At 41.7% G+C, this 21,048-nt stretch overlaps 1 protein-coding gene across 1 annotated transcript in view; it reads left to right on the forward strand.

Annotated features, from left to right (window-relative positions):
• The window catches only part of ift80 (intraflagellar transport 80 homolog (Chlamydomonas)), a 157,779-nt gene that overhangs the window by 109,334 nt on the left and 27,397 nt on the right, over window positions 1–21,048 (forward strand). Inside the window, exons 13-16 of the mRNA XM_055646362.1 lie at window positions 904–968; window positions 13,146–13,281; window positions 15,437–15,584; window positions 16,501–16,672. Coding sequence (XP_055502337.1) covers window positions 904–968; window positions 13,146–13,281; window positions 15,437–15,584; window positions 16,501–16,672 — 521 coding nt within the window. The remainder of the gene's footprint in view (window positions 1–903; window positions 969–13,145; window positions 13,282–15,436; window positions 15,585–16,500; window positions 16,673–21,048) is intronic.

The following is a 21,048-nucleotide window of genomic DNA, read 5'->3' on the forward strand; positions in this document are numbered from 1 at the left end:
GCAGAGAACAGATGGGCTGCAGGCCCACTTCTACTTCTCATGAAAACAGCTGAAAAAAAGATATTTCACGTCCATTGTTTAAACAGCTTTCAGTGGTCCTTCGTACATATGGCTGCAGGCCTTCTCAGATTACCTCAGAATTGCCTTCAGCTCCATTTGATTCAGGTAGATGTCTGGGTCACCCTTATATAAGTGCTTTGCAAAAACAGAAGTGGGTGCAAAGTACAGCACTGCTGCTCTAAACCTGATCACCAGACCAAGTTAAAAGCAGCCCATGGTTTTAAAAGGATTATATACTTAATATTATCTACTTTGTCGACACCTTAAAAGAAGTTACTGTATGTCTGCATAATCTTCCATAGTAAGTAAAGGGCCTGTCCCACTTGGGCATCATTTGCGCGTCATTTACGCAACATCATCTACACATCACATTACGCGCATGGTGAGTGGTGACGTAGGCGGTGACGTAGGCAGTGACGCGCAACCGCATGCAGCGCCCCAGGATTTTTGGATTTACAAAATCTGTGCACCACCTGTGTGAAGCACAAATGACGCTCAAGTGGGACAGGCCCTTTAGTGCATTAAACAAGGTGAAAAGTGAGATTGCAGAACAAATTTGCAACCTTTTAAATATTTGTGAGATTTTACAGTAGGGATCGTTTCATAACCAGCTTTGTCGGGGATTTTATGAGGCTAACTGACAAGATGGTTTTTAAAGGTACACAAAAATGCTGGAGAAACTCAGCGGGTGCAGCAGCATCTATGGAGCGATGGAAATAGGCGACGTTTCGGGCCGAAACCCTTCTTCAGACTAAATGAGTTCAGTTCTTTGCGAACTATTAATGAATGGATTAAATCAGATGCAGCATCATTTGTGTCTTTCTTTTTATGTTCTCGTTGCAGTGATTTATCTTATTGATGCACTTTCTGGAAAACCTCTCGGTGATGGGAAACCTCTAGTTCACAAGGTATTTGGTTCTGGTTAAAAACACTTTACTCCCTGTACTTCATCTGTTTTGTCAATTGAAACTGGTTTTGCGCAGGATATACTGCATTGTGATGAAATATATTGACTAATTAAACAGGAGGCATTGGGTTAGTAAAGAACAAAATGTTCGCCCAGCTTTTGTCATTATAATACAAAACACATAGCGTTTATTGGTGTCATACTGTGAAACTAATGGTACTTTTTAGTTATTATGTATATTAATTTTTTCTGGTAAATTTTTGTATATATGAAAGATTTTCAAAGATTTACATTTGCAGGGCCTGCAATGGTACACTCTGTGAATAAGGATATGAATGACTAGAACTTTTTGCATATATATATATACATACATACATATATATATTATATATGCGTATGTGCACATATATACTAGACTAGACTAAGTGGGACCAGTTGGGTCCCATGTTCACACGGGATCGCTGGTTCCCCAACCCAATATTCCACCTCTCCACCAATTTCAATATTGGTGGCGAGTGGGGGGGGGGCTTTCTGGAGTGCTGGTATGGGTGTTGTGGGCTGAAGGGGCTGGTCTCCAGAGGGCTAGTATGGACATTGTGGGCCAAATGGATTCTTGGGGTGGCAGCACAGTCCCTCAAGCCTGATGTGCTGGCAGCTCACTCACGGCTGGTGGACTGGCAGTTGACTCACGGCTATTCCTTGAAATTCCATTTCAAGCAGGCTGCAAGGCCACCAAATTCAAATCCATTTTCCTACCATTTCAAGCAGAGTGCAAGGCCACCAAATTCAAGTGCAGTTTCTTACCACTTCAAGCAGGGTGCAAGGCCACAACATTCAAATGCAGTTTCTTACCATTTCAAGCAGGGTGAAACCACCCAAAAATACCATAAAGTTTCCTACCACACAAAATACCACAGGCTCACAGTTCAGTAGAGTTTCCTCAGTGTGTTCAGGTTGAGTCACCAAGCTCAGACAGAGTTGTGACCATTTCATGCAAGGTGCCTCCCCCATCATGCAAATGCTGAGCCACACCCACATTTCTGGGTTTTATAATACCATCCACCACACCTCCACACTCACAAATGGTGTAGCCTTCATGGAGTGATTGACAGGAGAGAGATTCTCAACATTTTTTAAACACTAATAACACTTTTATTTTTCATTGATGGGAAGAATCCTCTGCACCTGAAGAGCAGAGGGGGACTGAGTAAGGTGGCCAAAAATCACAGCCGTAAGCGATAGAGTTTTATCTAAAATCAATATAGAGTGCAAACAGGAAGTTGTCAAGTTTAGACCATCAACCATTTGCTTCAACCCAAAACCCCACCAACCATTTGCAGTGCTTTTACTTCAACCCAAATCCCCACCAACCATTTGCAGTGCTTTTACTTCAACCCAAACTCCCACCAACCATTTGCAGTGCTTTTACTTCAACCCAAATCCCCACCAACCATTTGCAGTCCTTTTACTTCATACCAACCACATTTAAAATTTTTCAAACCACATTAAAGGCACTCAAGGTCAGTAAAACCACACTCACTGTAGAGTAGACAAGTGTTCAGTGTTATTCACAGCTCAGACTGAGAGACGTAACCCTCTCACTTCCTCCATCTTGCAGAGACTGACTGAGGCACAACACTTCCGGGTTTTATAGTCCCCGCTCCCACCAACAGGGGCAGCAGAGAGAATGTCACCATTTTTTAAACATTAATAACTCTTTTATGTTTCATCGAGGGGAAAAATCCTCTTGTCCTGCGCATCACAGTAAGTGGCAGTGTTTTTTCCAAAATCATGAAACAGAAAAACAGGAAGTGGTCAAGATCTTACTTTTAGTAATATAGATAGCATGCACACGCGCGCACACACACACACACACACACACACACACACACACACACACACACACACACACACACACACACACACACACACACACACACACACACACACACACACACACACACACACACACACATATATATATAATATAGACACACTCACATATATATATGTGGTCTACATCCACAACTCTCTGCGGTTTCTTGTGATCTTGGAAGAGGTTTTCTACAATCCAAACTGATGAAACTCAATAGTGTGCTTTCTCTTGAGCATCAGCAGAGGATCCTTTATTCAGCAGAATAAGCGTTATTGGAAAAAAACAGACTGAACTTCCTTCACCTCCTGGGGAAGTAGAGTGGTTGATGTGCTTTTTTGTCCTTGACTTCACTGGTGCGGACCAAAATAGTTGGTGGTGATATTAACATCTGGGTAGCTTGAAGCTCTCAAGCATCTCCACCTGGGCATCCTAGATACTGATTGGGGCATGCACTCCACCTCACTCCTGAAATCAATAACAAGTGCCTTCATCTTCCTGACATTGAGGGGGAGGGGGAGGGGGAGGGGGAGGTGTTGTCTTGACACCATGTTACCAAGCTCTCTATCCCCTTCCTGTACTCCATCTTGTCATTGTTCGAGATCTGGCCCATTACAGTGGTGTCATCAGCAAACTTGAAAATGGAACTAGAGCAGAATTTGGCCGCACAGTTGAGATTGTCAATTGAGTATATGTTAGAATAAAGGGGAGGTCATTTAAGACTGAGGTGAGAAAAAACAAGTCACTGGATGGATTTAAGAACGAGTTAGATAGAGCTCTAGGGACTAGTGGAGTTAAGGGATATGGGGAGAAGGCAGGCACGGGTTATTGATAGGGGACGATAAGCCATGATCACAATGAATGGCGGTGCTGGCTTGAAGGGCCGAATGGCCTCCTCCTGCACCTATTTTATATGTTTCTATGCGCCATAAAGCAACAAAAGTCCACATCTCCCAGTTGCTAACCATTTTAGTTCCGTTCCCGTACTGACCTTTCTGTCATGGGCTTCTCCATAGCCAGATGGACATCAGGGCAGCCTATGAGTGGGGCAGCAGCTGTCCAGCCCTTGGGCTCAGTAGCCACTTGTGGCTTGCCCCATTTGCAGAATGGCCACAGCACAGATACCTCTGTGGTTGGGGGCCTGGAGTCCGTAAAATATTCATGCATTAATGGTACCACAGGATGTGGGTGGAGCCGGCAAAATTCCACTCAGTGCACAAGTATTTGGATAGCCATGTTAAGCGGGTGTATGAGCAAGCTCCAATATGGACAGTCCTATCTTTAGTGTAGTTGCAGTCATGTGCATACATCACCTTTACTGAGCTGATAGTGTGGAGGATAAGCTATTCTTTAGTTTGCCGTTTCTTGTCATGCATCTCCAGCCCCAATAAGAGTCTCCAATAATCACACTTCTTAGTCACTGTTAAAAACTTTGTTTGCTTTTAAACCATGTAGATAAGATAAAAGTTTAAACCAATATATTATAAGAGAGGATAACTCTCATCAACCTTTATCCACTGCATTTTATATCTGTCTTCTGGCAGAATTACAAATTAGGGTAGTAGTTCCACAAAAAGTAAGTACGACGGTTCATTGACAATTCTTCTTTACACATTCCAGTACTATCAGAAATTCCAATGTAACCGGTCTTAAATAGTGTACTCCTCCTCCTATTTCTTAAGTTCTATCGTAGTGTAAACAGTGATCTTATTCAAATTTGGCCCAATTCTACTGTTCATTGACATCAGCAAGATTTATAATTCAATTTACTGAATAAACAAACATTGGATTCAGCTTTCATGTTAAATGCTTTGAATGATGCTTTAACAATTAAAGTACAAGTTTTTACATTCTCATTGAGATTATACATGATTCTGTCTTTTTTTAAGATGCATTTACCACGATATAAAGTTTCACGTACAATTTTAGGATCATTTTAATTGTAATCTGCCATGCACCCCTTCATTTTAGAAATGAAATTTGCAAAATAGATTCCAGCGTTTTCCAAATGACAGGTATAATTTAGACAATCTGGTGGTGATTTTTCTTTCACATATCCAAAATGTAAACATTTAAAGTTTAGAAAGTTGGTTGATACCAAAGTGATGGGAGATAGCCAGTGGAGTAATCTTTTGGAAGTCAGTAGACATAAGAGTTGTTGCTGTCATAAATGTGCTAAATAAGGAAGTTCTTTGCTTCTTGGCTCTTTCTTGCAGAATACAGCTGAAATTGTCATTTATCCCAGTTCTCACATATTTGTGATGTCGTCAGCTGGATTTGATGAAATTCTTTGTACTTTTGTACAGAAAACCTGACGGCTAAATCCTAAAAATAGATAAACCACGGTAAATTCATGTCAGTGCCACAGCCTCAGAAAGTGAAAACGTCTTATATTTACATAGCACCTTTCATGCTCTGGAAAATGCTTTGCAGCCAATGTTGAGGTCGCTGGTGATTTAGGAAATGTGACAACAGATTGCCGTGCATTAAGGGGCTGTAAACAGCAGGTCGATAAACATGTGTTTATTAGATCATTCAGAGAGTGCCTTAGGATCTATGTTCAAGAAGGAACTGCAGATGCTGGAAAATCGAAGGTAGACTAAAGTGCTGGAGAACTCAGCGGGTGCAGCAGCCTTAAGGATGTATAATATCTATCTGATAGAGGCATGGAGTTAATGCATTAATGTTGTATCCAAAAAGTGGCATCCTAATTATGCAACCCTTTCTTGGTACACAACTCTTGGTAGTATCTCTGTAAATCTTTGAGAAATCACTGAGTAGATTACTTTAGTGTGATTGCAGTTATTTGTAACTTTTTCTTTTCTCCTTGACAATTCACTGTAACCTGTAACCTGTTAACGTGTATAGCTTTGATTCCTTGCCTGTTGATCCAAATTCCTCAGTTCAAATTCGTACAAATTACTACCTTCACAATGGACTTTGGAAAATGAAGCAGTCCTCTGATCTCTATCTATCACACTACATTATCTTTACAGTTATTGGAAACAAACAGTTTTCTAGGATACATGCCAGCATTAAATATTTTAAACAGAGCGTCAAGCATTTGTATTTTCTCATTCACACAACAAGAGACTCATGTCAGCAGATCTGGAGGTGAGTGGACATTCTGACTCCTTTTGCAGTTTTACATTTTTCTTGGTTATCTAAAATATATAGTTGTGATTTTTTAGATCTCTTTGATTTGAAAGTTGAATAGAAAACATTATCCTGAGGGATTGGAATTTTCAATTGCGTGGCACAGCTGGTGGAGCTGCAGCCTCACACTGCCAGAGGCCAGAGTTTGATCGTATGTGGAGTTTGCACGTTTTCCCTGTTACCACATGGGTTTCCTCCCACAGCCCAAATATGTAGGAGTTTGTAGGTTAATTGGCCTCCATAAAATTGCCCCTAATGTGTGGGGAATGGATGAGAAAGAGAGATCACAGAACTATCGTGATCTGGTGATTGATGGTCGGCGAATTCTCGGTGGGCCGAAGGGCCTATTTCCATGAGGTCTCTCTAAACTAAAGATATTAGGGGCAAGTGGAGTCAAGGGATATAGGGAGAAGGCAGGCACGGGTTATTGATAGGGGACGATCTATGTCTATGTCTATGTCTATCAGCCATGATCACAATGAATGGCAGTGCTGGCTCGAAGGGCCAAATGGCCTCCTCCTGCACCTATTTTCTATGTTTCTAAACCAAAATTGACTACATTATAAGCCAATGTACAATTGCTGGAGAACAAGGTTCAAAGATCTATGAGCAAGACTGCTGTATCAGAGGGACATGTGGGGCTGCTGTGTACTTTGTCTCAGGGAGACATGTCTCACCCTAACTCTCCAGACACGAGCTCCAGCCCAAAGGATTTTCTATCCACTGCCTGGACCTGACAATGGCATCAGGAAAAGGTAGAGATGGTCTGCTTCATGATATACTTGTCATGGTGCTCGGACATGGCAGCATGTCCATTCCCTGCTCGCCTATCTCAGAGCAGTTAAACGCCAAGCCATTCTACCTACCAAAGGAGTTCAACACCACCATGCTGACTGCGCTATACATCCCATCTATGGCAGACATCAAGCCAGCACTTAGAGAATTGATGACCACGATAAATAAGCACGCGATAGCATATCCCGATGTCTTCCACATCATCACTTCAGCCACGCTAGCTTGAAGAAGTATCTGCCGATTGACCATCAACACATTATCAATGGCACCAGAGGACCCAACACACTCAACCATCACTAAACCACCATCAGGAATGCCTATTGCTCTATCCCTCGCTTGCACTTTTGAAAAGAGTCAGTTATAGTGGGGATCAGTTCCTGCTTCTATTTGCCTATTGCCACAAAAGGTCAACACCAGATGCTATCCGTTGTAGGAAGGAACTGCAGATGCTGGTTTAAACTGAAGATAGACACAAAATGCTGGAGTAACTCAGCGGGACAGGCAGCATCTCTGGAGAGAAGGAATGGGTGACATTTCGGGTCGAGACCCTTCTTCAGACTGAGTCACATTTCGGGTCTCGACCAGATGCTATCTCATGGGCTCGCCCCTTTGCCCTGGAATTTAGGAGGCTGCAGAGACTGGAATCAGCCCAGTCCATCAAAGGCACAGCCCTCCCAACTACATCTAAAGCATCTAGAGGTGCTGCCTCAAGAACGTGGCATCTATCATCAAGGATCCCAACCATATGGGGCATGTCCCCTTCTTGCTGCTACCATCAGGAGAGAAGTACAGAGGCGCGAGGTCCCACACCACCAGGTTGAGGCAAAGCTACTTTCCTACAACTATCGAGTTCTTGAACCAACCTGCACAACTCTAATCCTACCTCAAGAATAGAACACTACACACCAGCTCTTGCACTGCCATTGACTGTTTTTTCTAATTGCGTTTTTGTACTAATATCTTTTTTTACAGTTGTTTTTCTTTTTACCTCCTTGCGAATTTGTATGTGAAATTTGTGTATAATAAATGTATAATTTAGATTTTTGTGTGTGTTGGCTGAAACAATGTGTTTGAGATGCTGCTGCAAGCAAGATTTTCATTATACCTGTACTTGGACATGTGGCAATATACTTGATTTCACATGAAATGGAAATATCTCTCATGGGCCTAGTGACTTGTTAATAATGATTCCACCATTCCAAAGCCAATGTCCTTGTTTTATAAGATATTGGCAGTGCCTGTACAGTGGAGGAATGTTTTACAGACGTTAAGCTCAGATGGATCCAATTTATATCAGTCCAGCTCAAAGAGGTAAATGTTAGCCATGATATGAAATTATCACAAAACGATACAAACAGCAAAATCCAAGAGAGGAGATGCAGCAATCTAAAATTTATAAAAATCACATTGTGTCCTTTGAAATTCTTCGGGATAAATCTGGCACAAAAGCTCATATAGTGTAAAATAGAGATTTCTTTACCAACCTACGGACATCCCAAAGTTTTTCTTTACAGACGTGAAAGTGTTTCTGTAATGTTGTCATCTTTGTAAGGTAGCATTAGTCAATTTGCACACAGCAACAAAATAATGACCAGATAATCTGTATGTAATCGTATTGATGGATGGATATATATTGGCCAAAGACCAAAGATAATTCCCAGGTGGACAAAAATGCTGGAGAAACTCAGCGGGTCAGGCAGCATCTATGGAGCAAAGGAAATAGGCAGCGTTTCAGGTCGAGACCCTTCTTCAGTCTGAAGAAGGGTCTCGACCCGAAGCATTGCCTATTTCCTTCGCTCCATAGATGCTGCCTCACCCGCTGAGTTTTTCCAACATTTTTGTCAACCTTCGATTTTCCAGCATCTGCAGCTCCTTCTTAAACAAAGATAATTCCCCATTTTTTCTTAGAAATAGCACCATAGAAGGTTCTGCATTCAGTTGAGAGTACAGATTGGGTCTCTATTATCTCTTCAGAAAGTGGAATATGTTTTCATTGCTGTCTTGTTGGTCTAGATTGTATGTAAAACAATTAAGAGTGCTATAAAAAATCTATACTTTTTCTACCTATTTCATTTTTTTAGACTTTAAACTGTGGTTAGTGATAATATTATCAGGGGAATTGTTAAAAGAATACAACCTGATCAGTTAAGCCAAATTTAGAGATTTAAGTTTAAAATGACATCTGCATAAACCAGTCTGAGTTAATGGTTCAGCTGCTTCAAACTTGAACTCCCTGACCCCTATAGACAGCTTCTGCTTGTCATCAACTCTCACTGCTTAAACAAAAGGATAAAAAAATAGAAAGGAAAATGTTAAAAGCTAATCATGATTCTTTCTAATCCATTTTGGAGATGATATCAACATTGGAAATGTGTGCCTCTGGCTGAAAATCAAACTCGCAGGCCAGTTTTTCTGACCCTTGTGGCTAACTAGCTTGAAGATTGACAAAGACTATTTTGCACTTTTCCTGTGTTAAACAAAATTTTTTACAATGGGATGTCAGCTAATTTATGTGCAAGTAACTTGATCTTTTGAAGAGAAGATAACTTATCTGCTGCACTCTAGTGGTTAAATCAAAATAAAACTTCTGCTCTTCTCAATTATTTTTAAATGCATTGGAGCCAAAAATATGTGTTCTAATGAATGCATTTGAATGGTAAATGCTGCTTAGAATTTTGGAAGTGGAGTTTAGTGCTCATTTGTACCATGCATTCAACAGAAAGCTAATTTATTTCCTATTGTTAGGTTAATGACCCAAAAAATACTCCCTCCCACTGCGTATGAACTTGTGGATTTTCATGGATTTCAGTCAGTTTATGTGTAGGGCTTAATGTTGCATTTAGCTGAGGCATTTGAGAGGTGTTTCTTGCTCCTCACAATAATATACCTCTGGAGTTAAATAAACTGCAGAGGTGTACTATTGGCATTTAAACATCAGTGTTATGGGCCTATCCCACTTAGGCGACTGCAGGAGACTATGCAGTCGCCACATGTTTGCGGGTGGTTGCCGGGGAGTCGCCTTCATGGTCGTGACGAGCTCTCGCATTCTGGGAACTAGTTGCGGCCTCATTATGATCGCTGTGAAATTTTGAACATGTTGAAAAATTATCAGCGACTAGAATGGAGAGTGGCGAGAATTCTCGTGCTGTAGGTGGGTCGGCAGGTGGTCCTAGTGGGTTGCCTGGTGGTCGAAGGTTCTCTTAGGTTCTCTTAGGTTCTCGTAGGTTGCAACCGGTGCTGACCGGTGAATTTCATTGGCTCATTGGGAAAAACAAAAGTAAGCAGTAGTTTTCAGAACCAAGGATAACCGACCGGCAAAGTTAAATGTCCGCCGAGCTTCACAGCCGTGTATCTCTGGTTTCTTAAAGGTTGTCTCCACTCCTCCCCCCTCTCACCCCCTCTTTTAAATGACTTACCGTACACTGTGCTTTTTAGCTTGTTAATTACAGCGCCAACCTTCCTGTTCGTTGCGGTGTGTGTCTGTATCACATTGGCTTTGCACCGTGTATTTCACTCAGACAGTGTTCCCCCCGCTTGCCCTGTCCCCCGCCTGAATAATGGGCTGGTGAAGGTAGCGATGTGTGTGTGTGTGTGTGTGTGTGTGTGTTCCACTCTGACAGTCGCTGTTTCATTTGCCGGTTTTTCAGGCGACTGCTGGCAACTTGACATTTAAGAAAGAATTGTAGATGCTGGTAAAATCGAAGGTAGACAAAAATGCTGGAGAAACTCAGCGGGTGAGGCAGCATCTATGGGGCAAAGGAATTAATGACATTTTGGGTTGAGACCCTTCTTCAGACTAGTGGGGGGGGGGGGGGCGGGCGGGAAGAAGAAAATAAGAGGCGGAGACAGTAGGCTGTGGGAGAGCTGGGAAGGGGAGGGGAAGGAGGGAGAAAGCAAGGACTACCTGAAATTGGAGAAGTCAATGTGCATACTGCTGGGGTGTAAACTGCCCAAGTGATGTAACTCCCTGGTCAATTTGTCCCTTCCCACCCAAACCGCCCCCTCCCTTGATACTTTCCCTTGCAACCGCAGGAAATGCTACACTTGTCGCTTTACCACCCCCCTTGACTCCATCCAAGGACCCAAACAGCCTTTCCAGGTGAGGCAAAGGTTCACCTGCACCTCCTCATCTATTGCATCCGCTGCTCTAGGTGTCAACTACTCTACGTCGGTGAGACCAAGCGTAGGCTTGACGATCGCTTCGCCCAACACCTCCGCTCGGTTCGCACTAACCAACCTGATCTCCCGGTAGCCCAGCACTTCAACTCCCGCCCCCCCCCCCCCCCCCATTCCGAATCCGACCTTTCTGTCCTGAGCCTCCTCCATGGACAGAGTGAGGCACACCGTAAATTGGAGGAGGAGCACCTCATATTTCGCTTGGGCAGTTTACACCCCAGCGGTATGAACATTGACCTCTAATTTCAGGTAGTCCTTGCTTTCTCCTTCCTTCCCCTCCCCTTCCCAGCTCTTCAATAGCCTACTGTCTCCGGCTCTTCCTTTCTTCTTCCCGCCCGTCCCCGTCCCCCCCACATCAGTCTGAAGAAGGGTCTCGACCCGAAACGTCACCTATTCCTTCGCTCCATAGATGTTCCCTCACCCGCTGAGTTTCTCCAGCATTTTTGTCTGCTGGCAACTTGACAGTCACCGGCAGTTGCTTGAAAAATCGCCTAAGTGGGACAGGCCCCTGAAGAACATGCCAGCAAATGCTCACACATTGGCAATAATTATAAGATTTGGTAGAAGGCCTACTGTTCATATCCATTTCAAGACTTGAGTAACTAATGGGCCTGTCCCACTTAGGCGATTATTTGGGCGACTACAGGCGACTACCGCAAAATTGTTGGAAAAATGTTTGGCGACAGTGGTGAAAATTTTTGTTGTCATGGTTTGTCCCAGGTGTCATAGGTGGATTCCATTAAAACTATCCCTGGCAGTCGCCTAAAGTCTCCTAAGTGGGACAGGCCCATAAAGCATAGAATCAGGCCCTTTGGCCCATCTTGCCCATGCCGACCAAGGTGCCCCATCTGCAAGGGTCCCACCTACCTGTGTTTGGCCCATATCCCTCCAAACCTTTCCTATCCATGGAACTGTCCAAATCTCTTTTAAATGTTGTTATAGTTTCTGTCTCAACTATCTCCTCCAGCAACTCCATATACCCCATATACCTATGTGAAAAAGTTGCCCCTCAGATTCCTATTAAATCTTTCCCCTCTCACCTTAAACCTATGTCCTCTGGTTCTTGATTCCCCTACTCGGGGTTAAAAAAACTCTGCGTATCTACCCTATCTATTCCCCTCATGATCTTGTACATCTCTATAAGATCTTCTATCCTCCTCCTACGCTTCAAGGATAAGTCCTAGCCTGCTTAACATATCCCTATAAGCTCAGGCCCTCAAGTCGTGGCAACATTTATTGTAAAAATTTCTCGGCGCTCTTTCAGCTTAACATAATTTAATGAGGTAAACAGCAAACCTCTGACATGGAATAAGTACTTACACTCCACCATATTGTGCACTTTGATAACATTTTACACCATCATAGATGGCGTAATGGCAATTTTCAGGCTAAATGTTCAAGGAAATTCTGTTGAACTCGCTGACAAGCGTACCTGGGATGGTCAGTGGAGACTTGATGGGGGTAAAGGACTTGCTTCAGTGCTGTATCTCTCTCTGAATTCAGGAATTCAGCTACTCAGTTAATTGTTGTCGTGCACATATTTTGCATTCATTAAAATCCTGCAAACACCAGTGAGGTAAAGAAACAGCTCATTTGTTTTTGGCAGCAGTGTTTGAGGGACGATGTTTTGCTGTGATGCTATGCTAAGAAGAGCAATGATATTTGATATGACATTTTGAACCTGCGTAAAACTTGATATGCAGTCTTATACGTATTAATACAGAGTATATCTGACCATATAGGCATTTTGGAGATAACACTGCAATTTTAAGAATGACAAAAAAGTTTCTGATTATGTATGCTGCAGAATATGCACAGACTTGAACACTGATCATCTAATATACCCGTTGTGAAAATCCTTGGCTAGGTTTTGTTTAGTTTAGTTTAGGGAGACAGACAGGAACAGGCCCTTCGGTCCACCGAGTCCGTGCTATCCAGCGATCCCTGCACACTAACACTATCCTCCACACCCACACACACACACACACTAGGAACAATTTACAATTTTACTGAAGTCAATAACCTACAAACCTGCACGTCTTTGGAGTTCAATCTAATTATTGCGCGATATTCAAGTTAACAGAATGAAGCAACTGTTCATAAATTTTAAAAGTTGTATTAATGACCTGCGTTTCTTGTAAATGATTAACAGTTGGTTACTTCTGCTGAATGTTCCAGATGGAAGTAATGGAGATTGCACTGGACCAGTTTGGCTCGCCCAATGAAAGAAAAATTGCCATCATAGACAAAAATCGTGACCTGTATATCACATCAGTACGTAGGTTTGGGAAAGAACAAAAAATCATTAAAATTGGTAGGTATTCAAATAATTGAACTATGTTTAATCATAAAACGAGGGCTTATGTAATCATTTCTCTGTTTTAGCTTCTCGGAGTTAAGACATCTTGTATGCAAGATGTGCTAAAAGGAATTATGAGGATGTTACTGGGTCAGGAGGGTTTGAGCTGCAATGAGAGCCTGCATATACTTGTTTTTCCTTATGAAGTGTTGGAAGATAAGAGGTGACCTTATGTGGGTATGTAAAATAATGAGAGGCATAGATAAAGTGTATAGCCACAGTGTTGGCCTTAGGGAAGTGTAGTCTAAAACTGGAGGCCACACGTTTAAGATGAGTGGGGAAAGGATTAAAATGAACCTGAGGGGCAACTTCTTCACATGAAGGGTGGTGCATACACGTAGCGAGCAGCCAGTGGGAATGGTAGAGCCTAGTGTAATTACGTCCATAGAGAGGTAGGTTCGGTGGATTGTGGGGAAACTAGGAAAGTTGGACTAGCTCCATTAACCAGCTTGCTTGGCACGGAGGAGTTGGGCCAAAGGGGCCTTTTTCCGTGGGGTGTAGCTCTATGACACTTTGAAAAGAGGATATCATGCATGATGGAGACAAAGTTTGTCAAGGAAACTTTTCACTTGGTGGGATCTAAAAGTTCTGAAAGAAAAAGATTAAATAAAAATATCCATGCTGCAGCGTCCTTTTACTTCTGTGCCTTCTGTGGCCTACTTGGTTCTCATTAAACTAGCAGACCTGGTGCAAATGACATGATGTGAGTCTTAATGGATTCACGGCTGAAAGTCCAGCATATTTAGAACGAGAGGTCTTTCTGCCACTAAATTAAAAGAGTGATGAAGAAATGCAGGTTTGCCGACATTTTAACTGCACCCAGTTTATCCTTTGGGTATTTGGTTGAAAAGGTGTGAGCAGATTTAAAATCACCCTCAGCTTCATAGGGAAAAAAATATATAAGCCATCTGTCATCATTCGTTTTTGTTTGTAGATTTATTATTGTCACATGCCGAGCGAGGTACAGTGAAAAGCTTTGTTTTGCATGTCATCCGATCAGATCAGATAATACTATACATCAATACAATCAAGTCAAACTCAAGTCAGACTGTTATCACTACTACGATTGACGGGAGTTGAAAACGTTCCTCCTGGCTTTGTACTGAATGCCTTTTCCAGCCCTTGCTCTTCCACATGTACATGATCTCCCTCCAACTGGGGTCTGTTTGTGGGCCAGCAAAGGAGTTTCACGCAGCCGATTCCCAAATTGAAGAGAACCCGCGGCTGTGTTCATTTCCATCTCACATCTCATTTTGTTGAATAGAATTTTCATTTTCAAGGATTTTATTTCTAAATCTCTGTACTGTCGGAGTGATGGAATGGCCATGTTTTCTTCTACAATGTGATATAAGAGTAGACCCTGTATTATACTGTATACTTATGCCTTGCACATAGTAAGTAATCATGTTATTATCATTGTAGAATGAGCGTAGTCTACAGGGTCTGAAGAAGGGTCTCGACCCGAAATGTCTCCCATTCCTTCTCTGCAGAGATGCTGCCTGTCCCGCTGAGTTACTCTGTGTCTATCTTCGGTTTGAACCAGCATATGCAGTTCCTTCCTACACATGTTATTATCAAGCATGTTAAGCTAAAAATAAAAACTCTTTTAATCAATTAGCAACGTAATCTTTGAACACTTCTTAAAATAAATTGATGATAAAGCTGATTGGAACAGTTCTCTGATAGAACCTGATGACAGTTAAGATCATGCCATTTTTATTTATGCTGGCACAGAGTGAGTGTTATGCATTAGATTGTGTTGATGTACACTGATGTTGCATGAGATGATTGAGAGCTTGCACATTTTTATATACTGCATTACTTGTTTTGAGTTGCCAATTCTCTAGAAATTAAAGTTTAATCTACTAGACATTGCTGCCAGCAACATCAGAAAAATCGTCACAGCAAAGCTAATGATACATTTGTTTATTGGTTCTAAAAATATTCGAGCTTAGAAAAATAAAAGTAAACAATGGGATGAATGTTGCCTGTGTATTATTAACATGGTTCCTTAAGACTTCAAGATAAACATGCTAACGTTAAAACAAATATTGATTGGCTACAAGGAAACAAATGCATGTTTAACTAATGATATTTTGTTTTAATTCAGGAACTATGGTGCACTCAATGGCTTGGAACGACACATACAATATACTATGTGGAATGCAGAATATGTATTTTTTAGTTTGGTATTATCCAAACGTAGTCTACGTCGACAAAGAGCTTCTGTCCAAAACAGTTTATGAAAAAGATGCAAGGTAGGACTATCTTGGGCAAATAACTACCCTGTGCCCTATTTCTACAAACTCAAGAAAAAAATAACTCACTATAGGGGCAAAAGAGACTGCAGATGCTGGAATCTTCAGCAAAATACAAATTCCCAGACGAACCCGGCAGGTCAGGCAGCATCTGAGGAGGAAATGGACATAGGACATTTTGGGTTAGGACATCATGAAGAAGGGCCTGAAGAGTCTGAGTATGGGTCTGGACCTGAAATATTGGCTATCCATTCCCTCCCCAGATGCTGCATGCCAGCACTTTGTGTTTTGATTAAATTCATTGTGTTCATCCATGCCCGTTTTATATCAGAAGTTCACTGACAGATTTTTAGGGAAAAAAATTGTTGGCAATAAGAAATTTTGGACTAAAAATAACATGATAAATGTTAGCGGATGATCTTTAACGGCACTTGCATGACATTTTCATTAATATTATTTTAATGGCTATACTGTATATTGAGGAAAGGAGGACTAGAATATGTATCTCTGTCTTCCTCTCCCTTAACTCTCAGTCTGAAGAAGGGTCTCGACTGGAAACATCACCCATTCCATCTCTCCAGAGATGCTGCCTGTCCCACTGAGTTACTCCAGTATTTCGTATCTCTCTTCAGTGTAAACCAAAGAGAGCAGTTCCTTCTTGCAGAATATGTTTTAACTTGTTGAGGTATTTGAATCCACAGAGGAAGGGAGGAACTACAGGAAGGAAGGAACTGCAGATGCTGGTTTAAACCGAAGATAGATACAAAATGCTGGAGTATTGGAGGTCTGAAGAAGGGTCTCGACCCGAAACGTCACCCATTCCTTCTCGGCAGAGATGCTGCCTGTCCAGCTGAGTTACTCCAGCAATTTTGTGTCTATTTTTGAATTCCAAAAGAGTATTTGTTTTGTTTTGCAGTGAATTTGGTAAAAATCCTCAGATAGTGAATTTTGTTGGGAACCAAGTGACTATCAGAAGAGTCGATGGGTCAATGATACACACAAGTATATCACCCTACCCTGCCATTCTACATGAATATGTCAGTGCCTCACGGTGGGATGATGCAGTTCGTCTCTGTCGCTTTGTCAAGGTATTTGCTCAGAGTTGTAGATGTTAACTGTTTCAGTTGTAGATGTTAACTGTTTTGATAAACTATTATGCAGTGCAATATGTCCTTGAAATATATTACGTATTAAAAGCAAAGTTCATAATATAGATAATAGAAAATCTAAAGTGTACTAATCAAAAAAGGTTATGATGCATAGAAAAACCAATCCTAAAACGTTTATTTTCTTCTGCAGTATATAAATCACGTTATAATTTGTACTTAAGGCCACATAAGCACAAATTGTTGTTGAGATCTATCATATGTCATAAAATGATTAGCTCCAGTGAAAGTAAGAATTGCAGCTTTTCCTCAGATAACAGTGGTAATTTTCAACTTCAGCCAGAATGAAGACAGATGACCATTATGCAACACCGACCATTATGCAAAACTCTTGACTACTTGCTGTTCTGCCTAACAAGCACTTCGATTTTGCCAATTTTCTGTCCACGTTGCAGTGGAAACTTAACTCCTTTGTTGTTTGCTGAATCTGGTTTCAGTGCATTGAATCAGTTTTCTTCAGTTCTGAGTGACTAAATGTCCCGCTTACCTGGAGTAGATCACATTCACAACATTTCTGGGTCGCACCATGACAATAGGGAAATTTGATGAGGTGATACCTGGCATCAGTCATCCTTGCCAATCCGACAATATATCTGCATCAGGCTAGGCAGGACAATGGGATTTTCCACACAATGATAGCAGAAACCTTGGATCATGATCTCTCAGGAACATTTGTTGCTGGGAACACTTTGGAAAACATGGTCCTATTTGCATAATGTCAAACTAGGAGATCTATAAGTTAAGTAAGTAATTTGGTTCCAATTCTTGATTCCCCCTTTTCTTAACACATTGAAATAACCAACAATGCATCACTACACCAACTCTCTGAGCACTGATCTGAGCACTCCCTATGGCACTTTTATTTTGTTTCCACCTTTTCACTCCACTTAAGTACATTTCCTCGTCCACTTTCCCAACTATCACCATCTCAAATGTCAATATTCATCGTTGCCCCACTAGAATTCCCCTCCACTCATGCAATTATTTTCATACATGCACCCCATTTCATTCAGCTTTAAGAAAGAGTATGTGTTCTCATGGACCTGAGACAATAAGCTCATTTGATCCATTAGAATTCTAAGGCAGGTATCTGGTGTACTTACATGTGAAAACTGATTATGAGAAACCACAGATTGGTTTTGATAATTTTGAAACTTTGATTTCTTTAATTTGTTCCACCTTCAAAGTTGTTTTTGTTACAAATATATGGGGTTCAATAATCATTTGAAAATCTCACTGCAGTTGCAGTAAGTCAAAGTAGTTCAATTTTGTTCAGATCATTAACCTATAAATTGCTCTCGCCAACATTAGCAGATGAAGGACTAGGTTTAGCACATTTTGGTCTATATTTTAATGCAGATATAATATGCCTTACGATAATGTAACATTATTATTTTAGCTGAAAACTTACATTATTTTAAGGTATATTATATCTGCGTTAAATATAGACCAATCTTCAAGGAGGCTTTGAACACGTCCTTGCATCTTTTCCACTGTCCACTCTCCCCATCATGGAGAGTTGAATACATTGTCAGTTTTGCAAATGACTTGGCCTTCCCAACACAGCCAACTGAGGATGTAACTGGGGATATTGGCCGCAGAGAGGACAAGTAACATTGACATGCTTATCCTTCCACTAAATTTGAAAGAATTTGCAGAGATGGCACTTTCTGGTGCCTTGAAATGCCAGTTGTTTAAAGCCCAGGTATTAGAAAAATATAGGAACCCAGAAATCACTGCGGCCCTGTTTTGTGCATAAGCAGAAGGCCTAACCTTCAATTATCCTCTTCCTCAATTAACTAATGGCTGTGGTGACATTTTAATGGTAATGGTGATTTTCAGCATCAATGTCTGCCTCCAGTTCACCAGTTTAGTTTATTATCACATGTACTGAGGTACAGTGAAAAGTGTTTGTTGCATGCTAACCAGCCAGCGGAAATACAACACATGATTACTATCCAGCTATTCACAGTGTACAGTAAGAGGTGGTTCACAATATGTTGGATGTTTCCCAAATTCTCCAGAGTCTACACATAGACCTTTACTGTCCAAGTCAACATGGTACAGCAGTACAGGTTATTGAATGTGAAGCCTATCCTCTTGTGTGTCAGTGAAAGTGTTAACAGAGTCTTGGAGCTTGATTTCTGAGCATACCAAACATCAACATCATCTTCATATCAGAGCTCAACCTTCGGGGTTCAGGTATCTTTTGACTGGAGTGTGTTAAACGTAGGTTCTCGTTTGTGTTGACGATTAGTTCCATCCCCACGTGTTCCACAGACTTTCCAGAACAGATTGAACATACAGTGATGATAAAGTCCACCCTACCTCATGATTGACTAAAGCCACACTGTGATGCAGGGAACAGCTGCTTGGTCACTGGGAGGAGGCAATCAAGGAAGATCCTGATGATAATGACGTTCCCTGTGGCTGTAGCTTGTGGTTACCACTGTCAAACTTCTCTCTTTTCTTGAAGCTGGTCATAATTGCTGCATTTATGAGGTCCTGCAGAATATATTCCTCTTTCTAGATGTGGGTGATAAGGCTGTGAATTTGTGACAGATGCTTTTCATTGAGGTTTTGAACTTCTTTGGGAATACCATTAGCTCCCAAGACCACATTATTTATGAGTTAACCTGTAGTCTTCTAAACCTATTGTCGATCAAGAGGTGGCCAAAGTATACTTTTATAGGATGGTGTCAAGAGTACACACTTCAAGGACATAATTGTGGTAGAGGAGTCCTTTATAGTGTACTTTCTAATGATTATTGACTGCTTACAATGACCCCAATGGGTTTACCCCTGTTCCTAGCTCTCAGCGGCTGAGATCTCTGGAGTTTGGGTTGTTGATGACTTTCTCAGCATTAAAGCATGGTTTTCATGTTAGAATGAAACCCATGAAATGGCCACAAGGTGTTCACTGATTCTGTGGGATGATTTGCAGAGTTGCCCGATGTACTCTTGATGTGATTCAGTACTGATTCAGCAAAGATGGCTTCCTCCTCTGGTTTGCTCCTGCAGAAGATGTGTCCACATGTTCTTTAACCTGTCTTTCTCCTGGCTGTTGTGTCTCACTCAGTACTGTCAAGGTAGCTGCACGTCAGTAGTAATAACATTTGCAAGTTTCTCATCAATTGAGAACTATTGTATACTAGACTAAGTGGGACCCGTTGGGTTCCAGCTTCACATGGGAGGGCTGGTCCATCAACGCAATATTCCACCCTCCACCAATCTCAGTGTTGGTGGGGGGGGGGGGGGGGGGGGGGGGGGGCTTTCTAGAGCGCTAGTATGGGTGTTGTGGGCGGAAGGGACTGGTTTCCAGAGGGCTAGTATGGGCATTGTGGGCCGAATGGATTCTTGGGCTGGCGGCTCACTCACAGCTGGTGGGCTGGCAGTTGACTCATGGCTATTCCTTGAAATACCACTTCAAGCAGGTTTCAAGGCTACCAAATTCAAATACCACTTTTGCATTTTCAAACTACTTAAGGGCACGCACAGGTCTGCAAAACCACTCACAGTTTAGTAAACGTGTTCAGTGTTATTCACAGCTCAGACTGAGAGTTGTGACCTCTCGCTCACCCATCTTGCAGAGACTGGGGCAGTCCACACTTCCGGGTTTTATAGTCCCTCCCACCCTCCGACCGGAAGGGGCGTGACCCTCAAGGCCTGATTGACAGGAGAGAGAATCTCAACATTTTTTAAACATTAATGTCTTTTATTTTTCATCGATGGGAAAAATCCTATTGTCCTGCACAGCTGAGGGGGACTGAGTAAGATGGCCAAAAATCACATCCGTAAGTGGTAGCGTTTTTTCTAAAATCAATATGCAGTGCAAACAGGAAGTGGTCAAGATTTGAGTTTTAATTATATAGATGCTGGTTCTTCCTGCAATTGTGAACAGCCATGCATTTTACTGGATAAAGCAACATCCTCAATGTTCTTGCCCACTTGCTCAAATTGCCTGTATTGTATCTGCAGGTTCTTTATGCACTCTTCACACTCACTTTTCATCCAAAAATGTAGCTGAAATTACCCGTTTGCTTTCTTCTCTTCACTTTGCATAGGAGTAGTTCTGGTGCACACAATCCTACCATTAAAAGTTGGCTTGCACTCTTCTCATAGATTTGTATCGCAGTAATGATACATTAATGTGTTTTCTGCATCAATACATCAGCTGCTTATAATGACATTCTGCTTAATGTTGCAAGGACAATTGGTCTTTGACAAATCTTATGCATCAGTATAACATTTTCCAGCGAAAGATGTTAGCCAAAGGATTTGGCAAGTAGCAAAAAATA

Source organism: Leucoraja erinacea, chromosome 14 (assembly GCF_028641065.1).
Source record: "Leucoraja erinacea ecotype New England chromosome 14, Leri_hhj_1, whole genome shotgun sequence".
Taxonomy (NCBI): Eukaryota; Metazoa; Chordata; class Chondrichthyes; order Rajiformes; family Rajidae; genus Leucoraja; species Leucoraja erinaceus.